The 13,508-nt window shown below is 51.2% G+C and overlaps 7 protein-coding genes across 7 annotated transcripts; 5 read left to right on the forward strand and 2 right to left on the reverse strand.

The window, feature by feature from the left end:
* Positions 1-150: 150 nt before the first annotated feature.
* CC77DRAFT_927588 (vacuolar calcium ion transporter /H(+) exchanger) lies at positions 151-1,755 on the forward strand (the record flags this gene model as incomplete). The annotated part of the gene is made up of 4 exons (XM_018533999.1): positions 151-468; positions 520-800; positions 851-939; positions 989-1,755. 4 exons carry the CDS (start codon positions 151-153, stop codon positions 1,753-1,755), a joined length of 1,455 nt encoding a protein of 484 aa, XP_018390057.1.
* A 447-nt stretch (positions 1,756-2,202) lies between these two features.
* On the forward strand, positions 2,203-2,887 carry CC77DRAFT_1057839 (ribosomal protein S17e; the record flags this gene model as incomplete). Its single annotated transcript, XM_018528064.1, has 3 exons — positions 2,203-2,372; positions 2,559-2,736; positions 2,792-2,887. 3 exons carry the CDS (start codon positions 2,203-2,205, stop codon positions 2,885-2,887), a joined length of 444 nt encoding a protein of 147 aa, XP_018390058.1.
* A 1,569-nt stretch (positions 2,888-4,456) lies between these two features.
* Positions 4,457-5,699, reverse strand: CC77DRAFT_538843 (hypothetical protein). The gene has a single exon (XM_018532066.1). It carries the CDS (start codon positions 5,561-5,563, stop codon positions 4,493-4,495), a length of 1,071 nt encoding a protein of 356 aa, XP_018390059.1. The 5' UTR covers positions 5,564-5,699; the 3' UTR covers positions 4,457-4,492.
* Positions 5,700-6,497: 798 nt separating this feature from the next.
* CC77DRAFT_1017004 (hypothetical protein) lies at positions 6,498-8,223 on the forward strand. The gene is made up of 2 exons (XM_018524322.1): positions 6,498-6,737; positions 6,791-8,223. Exons 1-2 carry the CDS (start codon positions 6,665-6,667, stop codon positions 7,987-7,989), a joined length of 1,272 nt encoding a protein of 423 aa, XP_018390060.1. The 5' UTR covers positions 6,498-6,664; the 3' UTR covers positions 7,990-8,223.
* A 273-nt stretch (positions 8,224-8,496) lies between these two features.
* Positions 8,497-9,297, forward strand: CC77DRAFT_1081730 (hypothetical protein). Its single transcript, XM_018529338.1, has 2 exons — positions 8,497-8,615; positions 8,666-9,297. The coding sequence occupies exons 1-2, from the start codon at positions 8,535-8,537 to the stop codon at positions 9,188-9,190; spliced, it is 606 nt and encodes a 201-aa protein (XP_018390061.1). The 5' UTR covers positions 8,497-8,534; the 3' UTR covers positions 9,191-9,297.
* Positions 9,298-9,564: 267 nt separating this feature from the next.
* On the forward strand, positions 9,565-10,254 carry CC77DRAFT_1005604 (hypothetical protein; the record flags this gene model as incomplete). The annotated part of the gene is made up of 1 exon (XM_018523362.1): positions 9,565-10,254. One exon carries the CDS (start codon positions 9,565-9,567, stop codon positions 10,252-10,254), a length of 690 nt encoding a protein of 229 aa, XP_018390062.1.
* Positions 10,255-10,552: 298 nt separating this feature from the next.
* CC77DRAFT_1028440 (hypothetical protein) lies at positions 10,553-12,448 on the reverse strand (the record flags this gene model as incomplete). Its single annotated transcript, XM_018526445.1, has 2 exons — positions 10,553-10,907; positions 11,007-12,448. The coding sequence occupies 2 exons, from the start codon at positions 12,446-12,448 to the stop codon at positions 10,553-10,555; spliced, it is 1,797 nt and encodes a 598-aa protein (XP_018390063.1).
* Between the last annotated feature and the right edge of the window lie 1,060 nt (positions 12,449-13,508).

Genomic DNA, 13,508 nt, shown 5'->3' on the forward strand with positions numbered 1-13,508 from the left:
GCAGCCTTACAGACTGCAATCGCTGCAGGTCTACTCATACGCACGCCCTGAAACACTCACCGCTGGGCCCCATCCGTGCAGTCGTCGCCTACACCTAGCGCCCATTGCCTGTGAATACTACAACCTAAGCAACCCACATTTACGAACACCATGGCGCACCGTTCAAGAAGCTCGCGAGATTATCCTAGCGGCCATGGGCACCGCTCATCGCGAGAACGACAGTATACCACCGAGAAGACGACGCGCCGCGGCGACGACGATCGCCGTGATAGATCCAGACGTCGCTCGGAACTGCCGCAGTACAATCACAATGGCCATAGGGTGACCCCAGGCCTTCATCCTGAGGGCGAAAGTGGCAGAAGGGGGTTCAATCCAATCAAATTTCTTGTCATCTCTGGCAGGAGTAGCAGCACGCCGTCCATGCTAGTCAACTGCTTGTGGCCTATCGTACCCATTGCGATCGCATTTGTAAGTCTGGCATGCCAAAGTACGGTTCGTATATACTGATAAAGTCAACAGCACTTTGCGAAACCTGAATGGCATATGGCAATCTTCATTACCAATTACATCGCTATGTTGCCTTCAGCAAACTTGCTCGGCTTCGCTGGCCAGGAGTTCTCGCGCAAGATGCCCAATAAGGCTTTTGCCGTCGTCCTCGAGACAACATTCGGTTCCATCGTTGAAATCATTCTGTTCATGGTGTTGATAGGGACGTCCAATGGCGATTCCAACGTGCAGGTTATTAAGGCTGCCATCTTGGGATCCATTCTTGCCAATCTGCTCCTCTGTCTCGGAACATGGTAAGCACTCTCGTAATTATCAGTTGACCTACTGTGCTGACATGCTGTAGTTTTATCTTCGGCGGTCTCAAGAATGACCACCAAGAGTTCCATCCTGCTGTCTCTGAGAACGGTAGTGGCTTGATGCTTGTCGCTGCTAGTACGTCATCCTCCTGCATCTTGTTCGATTCCAATACTAACCTCAGTAGCCGCATTGGTACTTCCTGCTGTCTTTTACGCATACCTCTTCCAGAATCCTGACTACGACTTGACGACCGTCAACATCCCATACAACACTCGTTTGATTTCCCGTGGCGTAGCCATCATATCAATCATAGGCTACTTGATCTACGTGTACTTCCAAACCGTATCGCACGATGGTCTGCTCCACGAAATCTACGAGGCGGACGATCACAAGGACAAGGACCGCCACGAGGAGTTGGCGAAGCCCAAGCTTACCATGACCGAAGTCATCGTCGCCCTTCTCGTCTCCCTGACTTGCGTAGCGCTTGTCGCCATTTCCCTCGTCCTCGAGATCCCATACATTGTAGAGGAGCGGGGTGTCAGTGACGCCTTTGTCGGTCTTATTCTGATTCCACTTGTTGAGAAGATCGCCGAACATCTGCTCGCTATCGACGAAGCCTACGACAACCAGATCAACATGGCTCTCGCTCATGTTCTGGGTGCGTCTATCCAGACTGCCTTGTTCAACGCACCGCTCGTAGTACTGGTTGGCTGGGGTATCGGTGTCGGCATGGACTACAACTTCGCCATCTTCGACGCGGTCGCTTTGATTCTTGCCGTTTTGGCGGTGGGCTCTTTCCTGCGTGATAGGAGTTCCAACTACCTTGAGGGTATGCTTTGCGTGATGACGTACATTATCATCGCAATCTGCGCGTTCTACTTCCCCAACCCTGCGCACCACGGTGGCGCCGCTGAAGGCGGTTCAGAGGGCGGTGCGGAAGGCGGTCACTAGCGACGATCAGATGGATGTGATCAGGATCTGTCACCTCAAATTGGCACTGGCACAGCTACGGTGTTTGGAGTTTCAGTGTAAAATGGTTTACAAGGAGCCTGGCGAAGCTTTAGTAGCGAGCATCTGTGATGCACTTTCTTTGAGCGTTCTTCTTTTCCATCAGCAACAATTAGCGAGCGTGAGATATCAATACTACACATATGATACAACTTCTTCCTACATGCCAGAAACTGCAAGATGGTGTTCGTGAACGTCAAATGTCCCAGTCCCACGTTGGCGCTAAACCATCCGCGACTAGCCTCGCGCACCGACCACCACACACATTACGCGAATTATCGAGCCGTCCTACCGACATTTCTACTCTCCAGCGACAATCCAACTAACCCGACAGCCACCGCCCCTTCCCACGACAACCTCTTCTCCCAGCTCACACAACAAGTCGCCAAAATGGGTCGCGTCCGAACTAAGACCGTCAAGAAGTCCGCCAAGGTCATCATTGAGCGTTACTACCCCAAGTTGTCGCTGGACTTCGAGACCAACAAGAGGATCTGTGATGAGATCGCCATCATTGCCTCCAAGAGGCTCCGAAACAAGATTGCCGGATACACCACTCACTTGTACGTCTCTGCAAAGGAGTTGAAGCAATGGCAGTGAGGGCAGGACCTAGAAGAGATGCGGTGGTTTGCGCCGAGTATTGGCTTTGCGCAGACCTAGCACTTGAACAGGAAGCCACCTACTCGCCAGAGCTGGAACCCCATGAGCAATTCGCTCTTTTGTACTGGCATCGGACTAACAACTTACAGGATGAAGCGTATCCAGCGCGGTCCCGTTCGTGGTATTTCCTTCAAGCTCCAAGAAGAGGAGCGTGAGCGAAAGGACCAGTACGTCCCCGAGATCTCCGCTCTCGACTTCACCCAGAACAGCGAGTCCGGCTCGCTCGACGTCGACCAGGAGACCAAGGACCTCCTCAAGTCCATGGGCGTACGTTACTTCTTTACCCACACTGCATTATGCTGTTTACTAACGCTCTCCATAGTTCGACAGCATCCCCACCAACGTTATTGCCGTTTCCCAACAACAAGTTGTCGAGCGCGGTCCCCGCCGCTTCAACGACCGCCCCGCCCGCTCGTAGATACGAATGCGCAAGCGCGACCCGCCGGTCTCCCTTCTTCCTCCTTTCTCGGCTTACTGAAAATATGGTGTCTGGGAAAGGGTTTCTGCCACGACTATGGCATAGTTTTACGGCTATATACGGCGGCATGATGATCAGGAGTCAATGAAACAAAAGGTTCTCCCCCCACTAGGTGTCGCTGAGTCTGACTGTCGCAAGACATGAAGACGATGCTTGATTGCCATTTCCCCCATGCATGCCCTATGCGTGATGTGATGTTGGAGTGATGTCGACCAAGAACGAATGTAGATACCAGGCAGGTAAGTGGGCTCTCTTCTCATGCACTGCGGTGTAAAGACAAGAAAGATGGAGTGGCATCAGGCGATACGTGTATGTGTCGTGAGCTCACCAGCTCTCAATTCAGTGGAAACAAGTTCATGTATTCACTCTTCCACACCATGCATTCACTTCTCTGTAATACGCTACTTCTACAAATTTGATCTTTGCCGAGAAAGATCAGCACTGTAGATTTCCTCCACTCATCGCCTCTCAGAGGCACCATGGACATCGCGCAAAGGCCAAGCTCCAGTGTATGCCTTGCTCACGAGGCTATGCTTCAACTCCTTGGCTGTTGATGCAACATCATCAGGTTTCTTCGACGCATCGCCATTCTGTTGGTCGTCTTCTGTACCCACATCCAACACCGCTTGATGTAAACTACTCCGGTCATTTGATGCCACACTGTCAGCCGGCTCCACTCTAGTACTCGATGGAGACGCCGTAGGTGTAGCTGTCACTGCTCTGATGGTACCGATCGCCGGTGTTTCGGGAACAGCCAATGTGGTGAGAGTTGGGCCAGGTCCATGTTCTAGGCTTGGATAACGTATATGATGCTCTGGGTCTGATATTTCAGTGCGCTTGTTGGTACCCTTGAGTCGCAGTAAAGAGGAGAGTGATGGACGGCCTGAGTCTGTGGGTAAAGGTGGATCCGTTGCATCCGGGAGTGTGTTCTGCTGGCGGACATGCTTGGTAGAGTAGAAGGCTCCCAAGCAAAGAAGTAGAATGACGATGATTACTATGATTATGCCGGCTGTTTCTGGGCCAGACAAGGTCATCGTGTGGGTCTATTTTGTCAACAGTAGTGCTTGGGTTGAGCAAGTCTGGATCATGGAGAGCCGACGAACAGTAGGTCTTGTATACTTTTCAATACGCAATGGGGATTTGATTGACCGGGTAAGGAAAGAGCTGGAAGTGGGTCGTGCAAATGCATGTTCATTCTGTTTGTGGATATTCATTGTGGTAGCCGTCGGGTAGTGGCGTGTTACATCCAGAACTTTCGAACACATCCTGTCAAGGGTCCCTATACTGAGATTGTGCGCATGATATGATGGTCATGAAGTTTAGTGTCGATGGAAGGACTACATTGAAATGTGTAACTACGTGCTGCAACTAAGAGGCGTCAAAGGGATATCCCTGTTGCGCTGACGTAGTTTTCAAGGTTGGTGTGGACATATGTAGCATCGTGAGGAAAGTTCAAATCATTCAGTGCTTATGAACGTTCCATGAGCCACCTGCAATAGCCTTGAGTCCTTTGGAGAGTTTGAGCGCTCGCTGAATATGTGTCAATTACGACCGCTTGAACAGCCACTCCAGCGCTTTCTTCACCCTGCCTGGCGGCTTCTCTACCGACTTCTCTACCGGCTTCTCCCCCAACTTCTTCCAGACAAATAGACCTGGCTTTCTTCTGGAGCAACGCCTCTTTATACCCATCTCATCTATCCACCTAACCTCCCACCCCTCCTCCAGTAACGCAAGCACTTCGGTCGTTGGGCACGATCGTAGGCTCGTAGTAGTACCGCGTTGGCGCATACTCTCTATGCCGAATGAATATACGAGCCGGCGGAATTGGCCACCTGCAACAGAGTGATCTTCATCGTGGAGTCTCTTTAGACAGAATACAATCCTCCTAATATTGCACGCATTTGCTGGCAGTGGCGGTCGTGAGGAGCGAGATGGACGACGGAGACACCAAGCGTTATTTTCTGGCAGGTGATTTCCATTGCAAATACCTGGCGCAACGAGACAGTTCATTGACATAGCAAGCGTGATAATATCCGAGTAGGCTGTTCTTTCGCGATAATGATCTGTGTTCGTGGTGTATCCGGGAGGAAACACGGCTCCTCTTGCCTCCACACCGTGCATAAAATACTGCATTAGAAGTGGAAACCCGATGTTAAACATCTGCCAGACATCATACTCACTCTCATGCTCCTCGATTCCAATGGTAAGACTGGCTAGATGAAGTTCCAGTAATGAAATTATAGCGACTACTATCCCGCTCAAAATGGGTCTGTTGCTCATTGCCCAGCGGGGTATTCCGACCGTGACGTGCATCGATGAGGCAAGGTTAATTGGATGAAGCGGCCGCAGCTTCATTGGCGCTGCGTAGGCGGTGTCTTGTATTTCGTGCAGAATGAGAGGCGCGAGGCGGACGGATTCTGTCGCCATCTCGTGGTAGATCTGGGAGCAGGAGAGCAAGAGCCCAATGTACGTCTTATGGTGCGCGTTCGGGAGGAAGCCCCCAGGGACCAAGTGGCTGTAGATGAGCAGGCGGAGCTCGGCAGGCAGTGCGAGAATGCGGCATGCTTTCGCGATTGGGGTACGGCTAGTTCTGGCTCGAGGGATAAGTCGTGCCATAGCGCATCCATCTAGCGATTGAGTTCCAGATGGAGGGTGAAAGGGAGTCAGGTCGCAAAAAAGTCCTCTCGCACAGAGGAGGTGTTCGGCTCTAGTCCGCTTCTATGATGATGTGTTCCAAAAGTGTCCTTCACCGTGAAAGGCCTCATTAGGCTGGCCATTTACAACGTCTCTGCTTATAACGTAGCCTCGTTACATTCTTTTAATCCTCAGTATAAGACAGACATCATGATAGTCCCAAATATACTTTTTTAGCCTATATCGCAACATTGATGATTGGAAAACGACAAACACCTCATGGATGTCAAGCTCCTTGTTCCTTTCAGGCTTTCGCGCATACTATGAATGTCGTCCCGGACGTGGAAAACATCGTGATCTGGCTAAATAATTGTTCCACCAACCTATCGGCAGGGTGGTCACCATTTTGGAGGCGACACAGTCTGTGGAGACTTTTAACGTTGCTCGCCAAAGGATACAGGAGTCTAGTCGACAAGAACAAATTACGGATTGTGACCAGGCCTGGCTTTCTTTGATACCAGTTTATCTACATCATTCACTGTTTATGAAACATGTAGAACATTGATCGAGGAAGACAGATGGAACGCGGACGAGTCGAGGATTTTGCTGTAAGAAAGCGACTCGAAGGGATATATAGCTTACACGCACCCGGGCTCACTCCGGCGATACTGGGTGCGTGTAAGAACATGCGAGCCATTGTAACAATTATTGCCGATGGACTGTAAGCTGAACGATTGATGTGCCTGGCGGATGGCTAGGATTATCGTTGCGATTAACAGCGCTAAGCTATGACGTTCACCCGAGGTTGTTGGGGCCACATGCTGGCTAGTCATGCAGTCACGTGCTGCTCCAATGCTCCCGCCAAGACAAGCGCTAAGTTTACGCGAGCGTGAATGTTTTTGCCTACAACCTCACGCTCCGACAACCCAGCCACCCCGCAACACTTGACCCAACTGCGAACCTCACCCTCCAACACCATCTGATTCCATCGAGATCTGACTGCTTTGGATTGTCTATACTGACCTGCAAGTGTTCAAGTTACCTTTTTCGGTACATCAGGTCATATACCGCGCTTGAATCATTATGTCGCCTGCCCCTGTCCTTCAGACCGCTACTACCTTACCATCTTCACCACAACAACCCCACACACCCACGTGTACGTGAATACAACATGCTGTAGTTCTGATCAGAAGCTAATATAACATGTAGCGACAGCTATACCCGCATCAAAACACTTTGATGACATCTTTCACGCCAAGTTTATGCACATCATCCAGGAATGGAAGAATGACCCCTCGCGGGGCCAACTGACCCAAAAGGATCGAAAGGCTTTCATTGAGAATGCCTTCTTCGAGACCGATGAGCTTTACTTTGGTCGGCGGATGATGACCGATCTTGAGATCAAGCTTCGCGCACTTACCAAGGTCTTCTATAAGGTTCTTGCTGAAGAACCTTGGTCTGAGGATTGGATCCGCGCCCCTGATGTTGAGCGTAAGCTGTCCAAGTTTGAGATGCACGAAGACTCTGTAGCCCTTGCCAAGCAGTACGGCTTTACTACACCCCGGGAGGCGGTCAAAGCGGCACGTGAGGCTGGCATCAAGAATGCCGAGACCTACAAGGAGGCCCAGAAGGAGGGGAAGTCTCTCCAAGACATTAAGCTTGATCGTGGTCCATTTGATGATATTGAGATTGTCTACATCGCTGGCACGGTCTCGTCATCTGCTACAAGCAAGATCGACCGTTCGAGTATTTACCCAGTATCCGTCTCCTCGGTCGCCAATGTCCTCCAGAACCACATATGTAGGGACATGGTGCGCCCGTTCTCCATGGCCGAACGCTTCGTCAACTGCACCGATACCAAGGAACTCGAAGACATGCGCCGCTTTGCCTGCAACGTCTGCGACTTTTGTCCCCATCTCCTCGATAACGACAACGTAAGCCTTCTTGTCGTGTTACTCATTCTCTCGCGATCTGACTGCTGTCGTCGCTTTGAGGCCAATGGTATCCGTATTGAAGGCTCAACGATTAGCCACCGCAAGGCTGAGTGTATGAAGAACAAAATGGGCTGGAAGACGTCAGAGGACAAGAAGCCATATGACAACTTCGCTCAAGAGTTTCAGACTCGTGTTAAGAACGCTTGCTTTCCGGCTCCTCGAGCTCAGCGCATTGGTGGCCGGAAGCCGCCGCGCAACTCCTCCGGTCCTGCGACACCTCCGATCTACGCCCAGCCTCACATGGGGTATGTCGCGCCTCCTCAAGTTCGTAACGACAATGTCAACACCGGTATTAACGTTGCTGCTCCGCCTCCCCAAAATCATTTCTCGCAGGCTGCTCCTCCGGCAATCAAGGACCAGCGTGCATCAATCGGTACCGTTAGCAACACCGCCGAACCCATGGACCTTTCTTAGGGTATCTGGCGAACTTGCTTTTCATCACCAACCTGATTTATTGCATGGCCATGGCGTTATATGGGTATCGTGTATTCTGCATAGAGGTATAAAAACGGCGTTGAGCGATTTGTCACAATCACATCTATAGGTGCGATATCATGTAAGCACCAGCTTCTTCTTAAACACATTCATGTACATAGTTACACAAGCTTATCTGTAGCTGTATAATACATACATAAGTGAATGAAAGACTACGGGATTCAACTCCGAGATCTTGTCTAGTGATGTCGATATTTTAGACTACATGATCCAGGACCTGAGATGCCAGTGTGGTAGAACAATAATATGTCAGCCCAACAGCTGATTGAGGCCATTTAGAATCTATCATATTATGATATCAGTATCCAAGCCAACTTGCCGTCCCATCTACTTCCATCCCAGCTACCTCCAGTCACAAACTCAGCTAGACTGCCAAGCCAAATCTGTATTCAAGCTCGATACGGCTCGAGAATTGCCTGCTTAAGATCCCACTCACTTACCCACTTACGAAATACACTGCCGCAATGGAGTTCAATAGCTTCGACTTTATCGCTCTCTTCCTGTGCTCGAGTATCTTCGGCCTTCTGTTCTCGCTTTGGTCCAAGGTACGTGAATCGATAGAAGTTTCCATGTACTCAACTACCAACTGATTCAGACTGAGCTCATCACCGACCGCGAGATCATTCTCTTGGTTACAGTCTTTAGCGCTGTCGTGATCGGGCTTCTCGCGCGCATAAATGCCACCAGAGCGCTCACCAACTTCCTCACGGATAACGTAGGGGAGGTACACAAAAAGCAGCTTCGTGATCTTGACGAAGCCCATCGTCGCCACATTGCGAGCGTCAAGCTTGAGAGCCATCGCGAACATCTTCGCCTTCAAGGCGATGTCAATAATGCTGCCCTTAAGTTCGACCGCCTATACAACGAGCACGATTACATCTCGAGCATGTACCAAGAGCAGATGCAATACACCGAGGAACAAGAGGATCGCATCCGGTATCTCGAAAAGAAGCTCCAGGAATTTGGTCAATCCACGCCAATGACTCGCACTCCTTTCTCCGCGCCGCCTTCGCAGATCAGCTTTTCTCCCCCACCACGTCGCCAGCAATCTAATGAGATCCCCCGCCATACAGCTTCGGCGAGCCCACTAGGTCAGGTTTTGGAGGCGGAGGACGAATAGGTGTGCTGCCAGTCAATCCCACAAGGAGAGATGTTAGCGTGGCAGATGGAGATCAGCCTACGCTTTTCAGAGACGCAGAACGTATGGGAAGTTTTGCTGCCGCTCACTTGCACTACTGCATCCATGTAAGCAAAGCGGGTAAAGATGAAAAGCTGATGGAGGTTCAACGTAAGAGTAGGTCGAGGATACCATGCCTAAAACAGGTCTTTGGGCCTTAAATGACAGTTGTTTGCGCTTCCTATGCATGGCAAAAAGTGTCACTCCGCTCTGATCTCGTGATATGTTTCGTAGCAAGCACATTGAGTATACATCAGTACAAGATCCAGAGAGATTATACATCTTCAAGACATTCTTACTGAACCTCAACTTCCGCAATGTTATCACCAAACTACAGTTTTACTGGACCCACTGCCGAAACTATTGTCAGGATTTCTCAAGCCATCGAAGAAGTCGACACTAGCGCTCCCTCTTCCCTTCACAACCACCGTCGCTATCTATACCTAGTTCGTCGTCTCGCTAGAGAGATGGAGGTCCAAATTCACTCTTGGGAGGTTCTCGACGCGCGTGCCGAATTTGCCAGGTCGCTTATTGCTGTTGTTGATAGGGAATTAGATCTACCACCTGAGTACTACGAAGGCCAGAGCGAAGATGAGGGCAGAGAGACTCCGCAGCAACTCGGTGTTATACATGATGAATCTGCAGTACGCCCAGCACGATCCCGTCGCCGTCAGGGTGGAACGACTGCACAGCAAATAGGTGCCCGGTTTGCTGATTTTCCAGATATGCTACCGGCACCACCTTTTATGCAGACCGCACGTACACTTGGTTTCGCGACGCCGCCTCAGTATACCGCGATGTTGTCGTTCGTACCTACGAGTGCAGCGCGACGGGACTACCGTGCGACGACAGAAGACGAGGATCGACGTGCAGATGCGTTTCCTACGCATGATACACAAACATTACCGATGGAAGCTAGAGTTAAAGGCCGTCGTGCTTATCTCAGGAGAAGTCAGAACACTGCAGTAGACTATCCGTCGAGTCAACCAAAAGAAGACGATGAGTGAACGTTTGCAGAGTTTCGCGATGTCTGAAAAATATACACAGAGTAGATTGAAGGCAACTGAGTGTGGTGAACAGCGAGGTAAAGATTGGGCATGGTTTCATTGATGAGCAACGCAAGAATTGATCCAATGACGTATGATGACAATATGATTGCTGTTGACTCCCTAAACATGCGCAGTGAAGCAAAGGGTATATCTATCCAAAGTATAACAGGGCGAGAGAAGGGTATCGTGTGAAAAAGCAGAACCACATAAACTCCTTCAGCAAAAACGAAAGCGAAAATCAATCTGGATGTGAAGCTCAATGCTTCCTCTTCGATCCTTTACGACTCAGTCCTGTGCGCGACGCATAAGCAGGCTGGATGTAATCACCCGATGGACTGTCAGAATCTGTTGCGAAGGGATCGACATAGCTTTGAGTCTGCGTCGTACCGTAACGGCTATCATTCTGCAATCGAGGGGTCGGGAGCGCACTTTCGACGTTGCGCAAGTCCCATGGATCTTGCGATGTTACGGAAGGCGACATCATAGATGAAGCTGCGAAGGGATTCTCCTGACCACTGGACGAAGGGCGTCTAGATGACGACGGCCTAGTAGCGTATTCCTGGTTAAAGTTCTTCGGAAACGACAACGGTGGAGGCGCACGTTTTCTCGAGCTAGAAGGTCGGTATGTCTCTGCAGGCACTTGGGTATCAAATGCTGGAGGGTTTGGTTGCGAGATGCTTGTGCGACGCTTGCTGGGAGTTCGACCCAACTCGGCTGGACGCGAGGTAACGCTATCGTGGCGAGTCATTGACTCTCGTCGATTTGAAAGCGAGCGGTCGCCGCCACGCGGGTCCCAGTAGCCAGGTTTCTCCTGTTGGCTCTTGAGATTTGCCGCCACTAGTTCATCTCGTTCTCGAGCTTCTGCAATCTGCCTCTCACTACGCATCTGCGCCTTCTCAAATTCGATCAGGCGTTGCTGGTCGGCTAACTGAGCTGGCGTCATGGTTGAGGACATTCTGCGTCCTGCAGATGGTCGTTTGCTTGAGTAGTCGGTTGTTGGAGGCTTCGACCGCTCCTTCTTCCGGTCTCTCGCTGCCTTCTCGAGATCTTTCTGCTCTTGTCGCAAACGCTCTTCTTCCTTGAGACGACGTTCTTCATCTTTGAGACGGCGAGACTCCTCTCTGGCTACTGCTCGGTCCTTTTCCTTCTCAGCTAGGTGCTTTTCTGCCCTTTCTTTCGCGCGACTGTCTGCACGGCCAAGTTCGAAACGCACATGCCTTTCGTTCTCCCTTTCAGCTTTCGCAGCTTCTTCAGCTGCCTGTCGCTCAGACTCCTCTTGACGTCGGCTAGATTTGGGCTGCCTCTGTCGCTCGTCACCGTTCTTGGAACGACGATTGACTTCAGGAATACTTGAGCCACTGTACGAGGAGTTGTCGGCAAAGACGTCGTTGTCAAGTGGGTTCTGGTAGGAGTCTCGTGGAACGACATTTGAGGTCCGGTATGAGCTAGATGACATTCCAGTCGGGCGCTGAGACGGCGAGGATGGAGTGACAGGAGGCGGGTTGTGGATGATAGTGGCAGGATGTCTTGAATTCCGCGGCCTAGCCGGTGGGTCATCGTCTGCATAGAGCGATGGTGTTTGGCTGGAAGATGCTGACGGAACATGCGAAGGACGATATCCGTAGGACATGGTGGGAGTGGCAAGATAGTTATTGGGATTATCAAAAGTTGCCGTTGGAGGCAGAGGTGCCTCTGGAAAGCCTGTTCGTAGAGGGTATGAGGCATCGGAGCCTACCGGCTCAATGACTGCTTCGTGAGATCCTCTGGAGCCGAGGGAAGACCGGTCAAACGGTTTGCTGGAGACAGAGATCGATGGGTATTTTTTGGTCTTGTCTTTCTTGGAACCAAACCCAATGATAATCTCAGTGCTGATGGGCCGTTGGCCATCCCGAGTAGAAGGGCGGCTGCCACTGCCCGATGGGCGACGTGTTTGAACTAGGTATGTTCCACTGCCAGTAGGAGTTGGTGGGTTTATCGGGGATGGCGTGTCGTCGCGGCCTGGGGAGCCTCTCTTGGGGTTGTATCGATAGGGTATGACCACTGCGTCCCGGCATGGTTTTCTATCGCGTGCTTTCTCGCACAGGCGGGCCCGAGAAGATGTCATGGGTCGCCCATCAGGGCTGTACTCGATGCGCTCCTCTATCCGACACATGGCGGTAATGTGAAGTAGGTAACGTTGGGGTTGGGAACTTCAAAGACGAGGATGATTGTGAACCTCTCTGTCTTGAGTTCAAGATGGTGGTATCAGACCAAGTTATCCGAGTGTGTAACCCAGTCAGAGAATGGGCAGGCGCGGAAGTATTTGGTGTGAAGGGTGAATCCTATGACAAGAGTACGATGACCTTACAAAGTACAAGTTGATCAAAGGATGTGTCGAATCGTACTTGCTTGATGCTTCGGTAATGTTGGGGACACCGACGGTATTTGAGCAGCAGGTGACGGCCCGACTGAGACAAGCGGCAAGTAGGATGAGTGTACTCGTCAGTTCAAGTACGAACCGAAAGGCGAAGGAGTCAGAGCGGCGAAGGGGTAATAATAGAGTGTGATGTGCAGGGAGCTATGCGACTTTGTAGAAAGTAAAGTGCAGCCCTACTGGGCAAGGGTTTCTTTTAAGCACCAGGCGGCGCAGAGTGTAGCCTGGGAAAGTGCACCATGAGTGGACAAGGGAACAGATTTACCAACGATGACCGAAACGGGTGTGCAGAAAAAGGTGCCAGTGCCAGGCCGCAGCGACGGGCAGGACAGAATGCATGAACATGATCCGGGCGTCTTTGGGGCCATTCCTTAGGGCTGCGCAGCGGTGAATTGCACAGCCTGCCAGTGACCGAAGACACCGCCCAGCCACAAGTGGGACCCTGTCCGTCACCGGTTTTCCTGTGCCTGAGGGTGATGAAGAGGGAGATAGGTCCGCTGCAATTGGGGAATGAGAGAAATTGTCGAGTCTGCCAGCCGGTTTGCGCATCCGCGCGGCCGCACAACCTGTCTCAGACTCGATGGGCAGCAATGGCAAACTGCCGGTGCTCGAGCGCCTCCCCCAACTCCCTCATCATCGTCCCCCTAAGCTTGGCCCTAGTGACTTTACTCGATGACATTCCTCTTTCTTGAAAAGACGGGAACGCGCTGGTGCTGTTAGCGATGGAAAAAAACCTGACAGACAGCTTTCAGCTGAAAGACTGGCGAATAGAGGCAGGCGCCATGCAGTCATTCCCGTA

Source organism: Alternaria alternata, assembly GCF_001642055.1.
Source record: "Alternaria alternata strain SRC1lrK2f unplaced genomic scaffold CC77scaffold_3, whole genome shotgun sequence".
NCBI classification, from domain to species: domain Eukaryota; kingdom Fungi; phylum Ascomycota; class Dothideomycetes; order Pleosporales; family Pleosporaceae; genus Alternaria; species Alternaria alternata.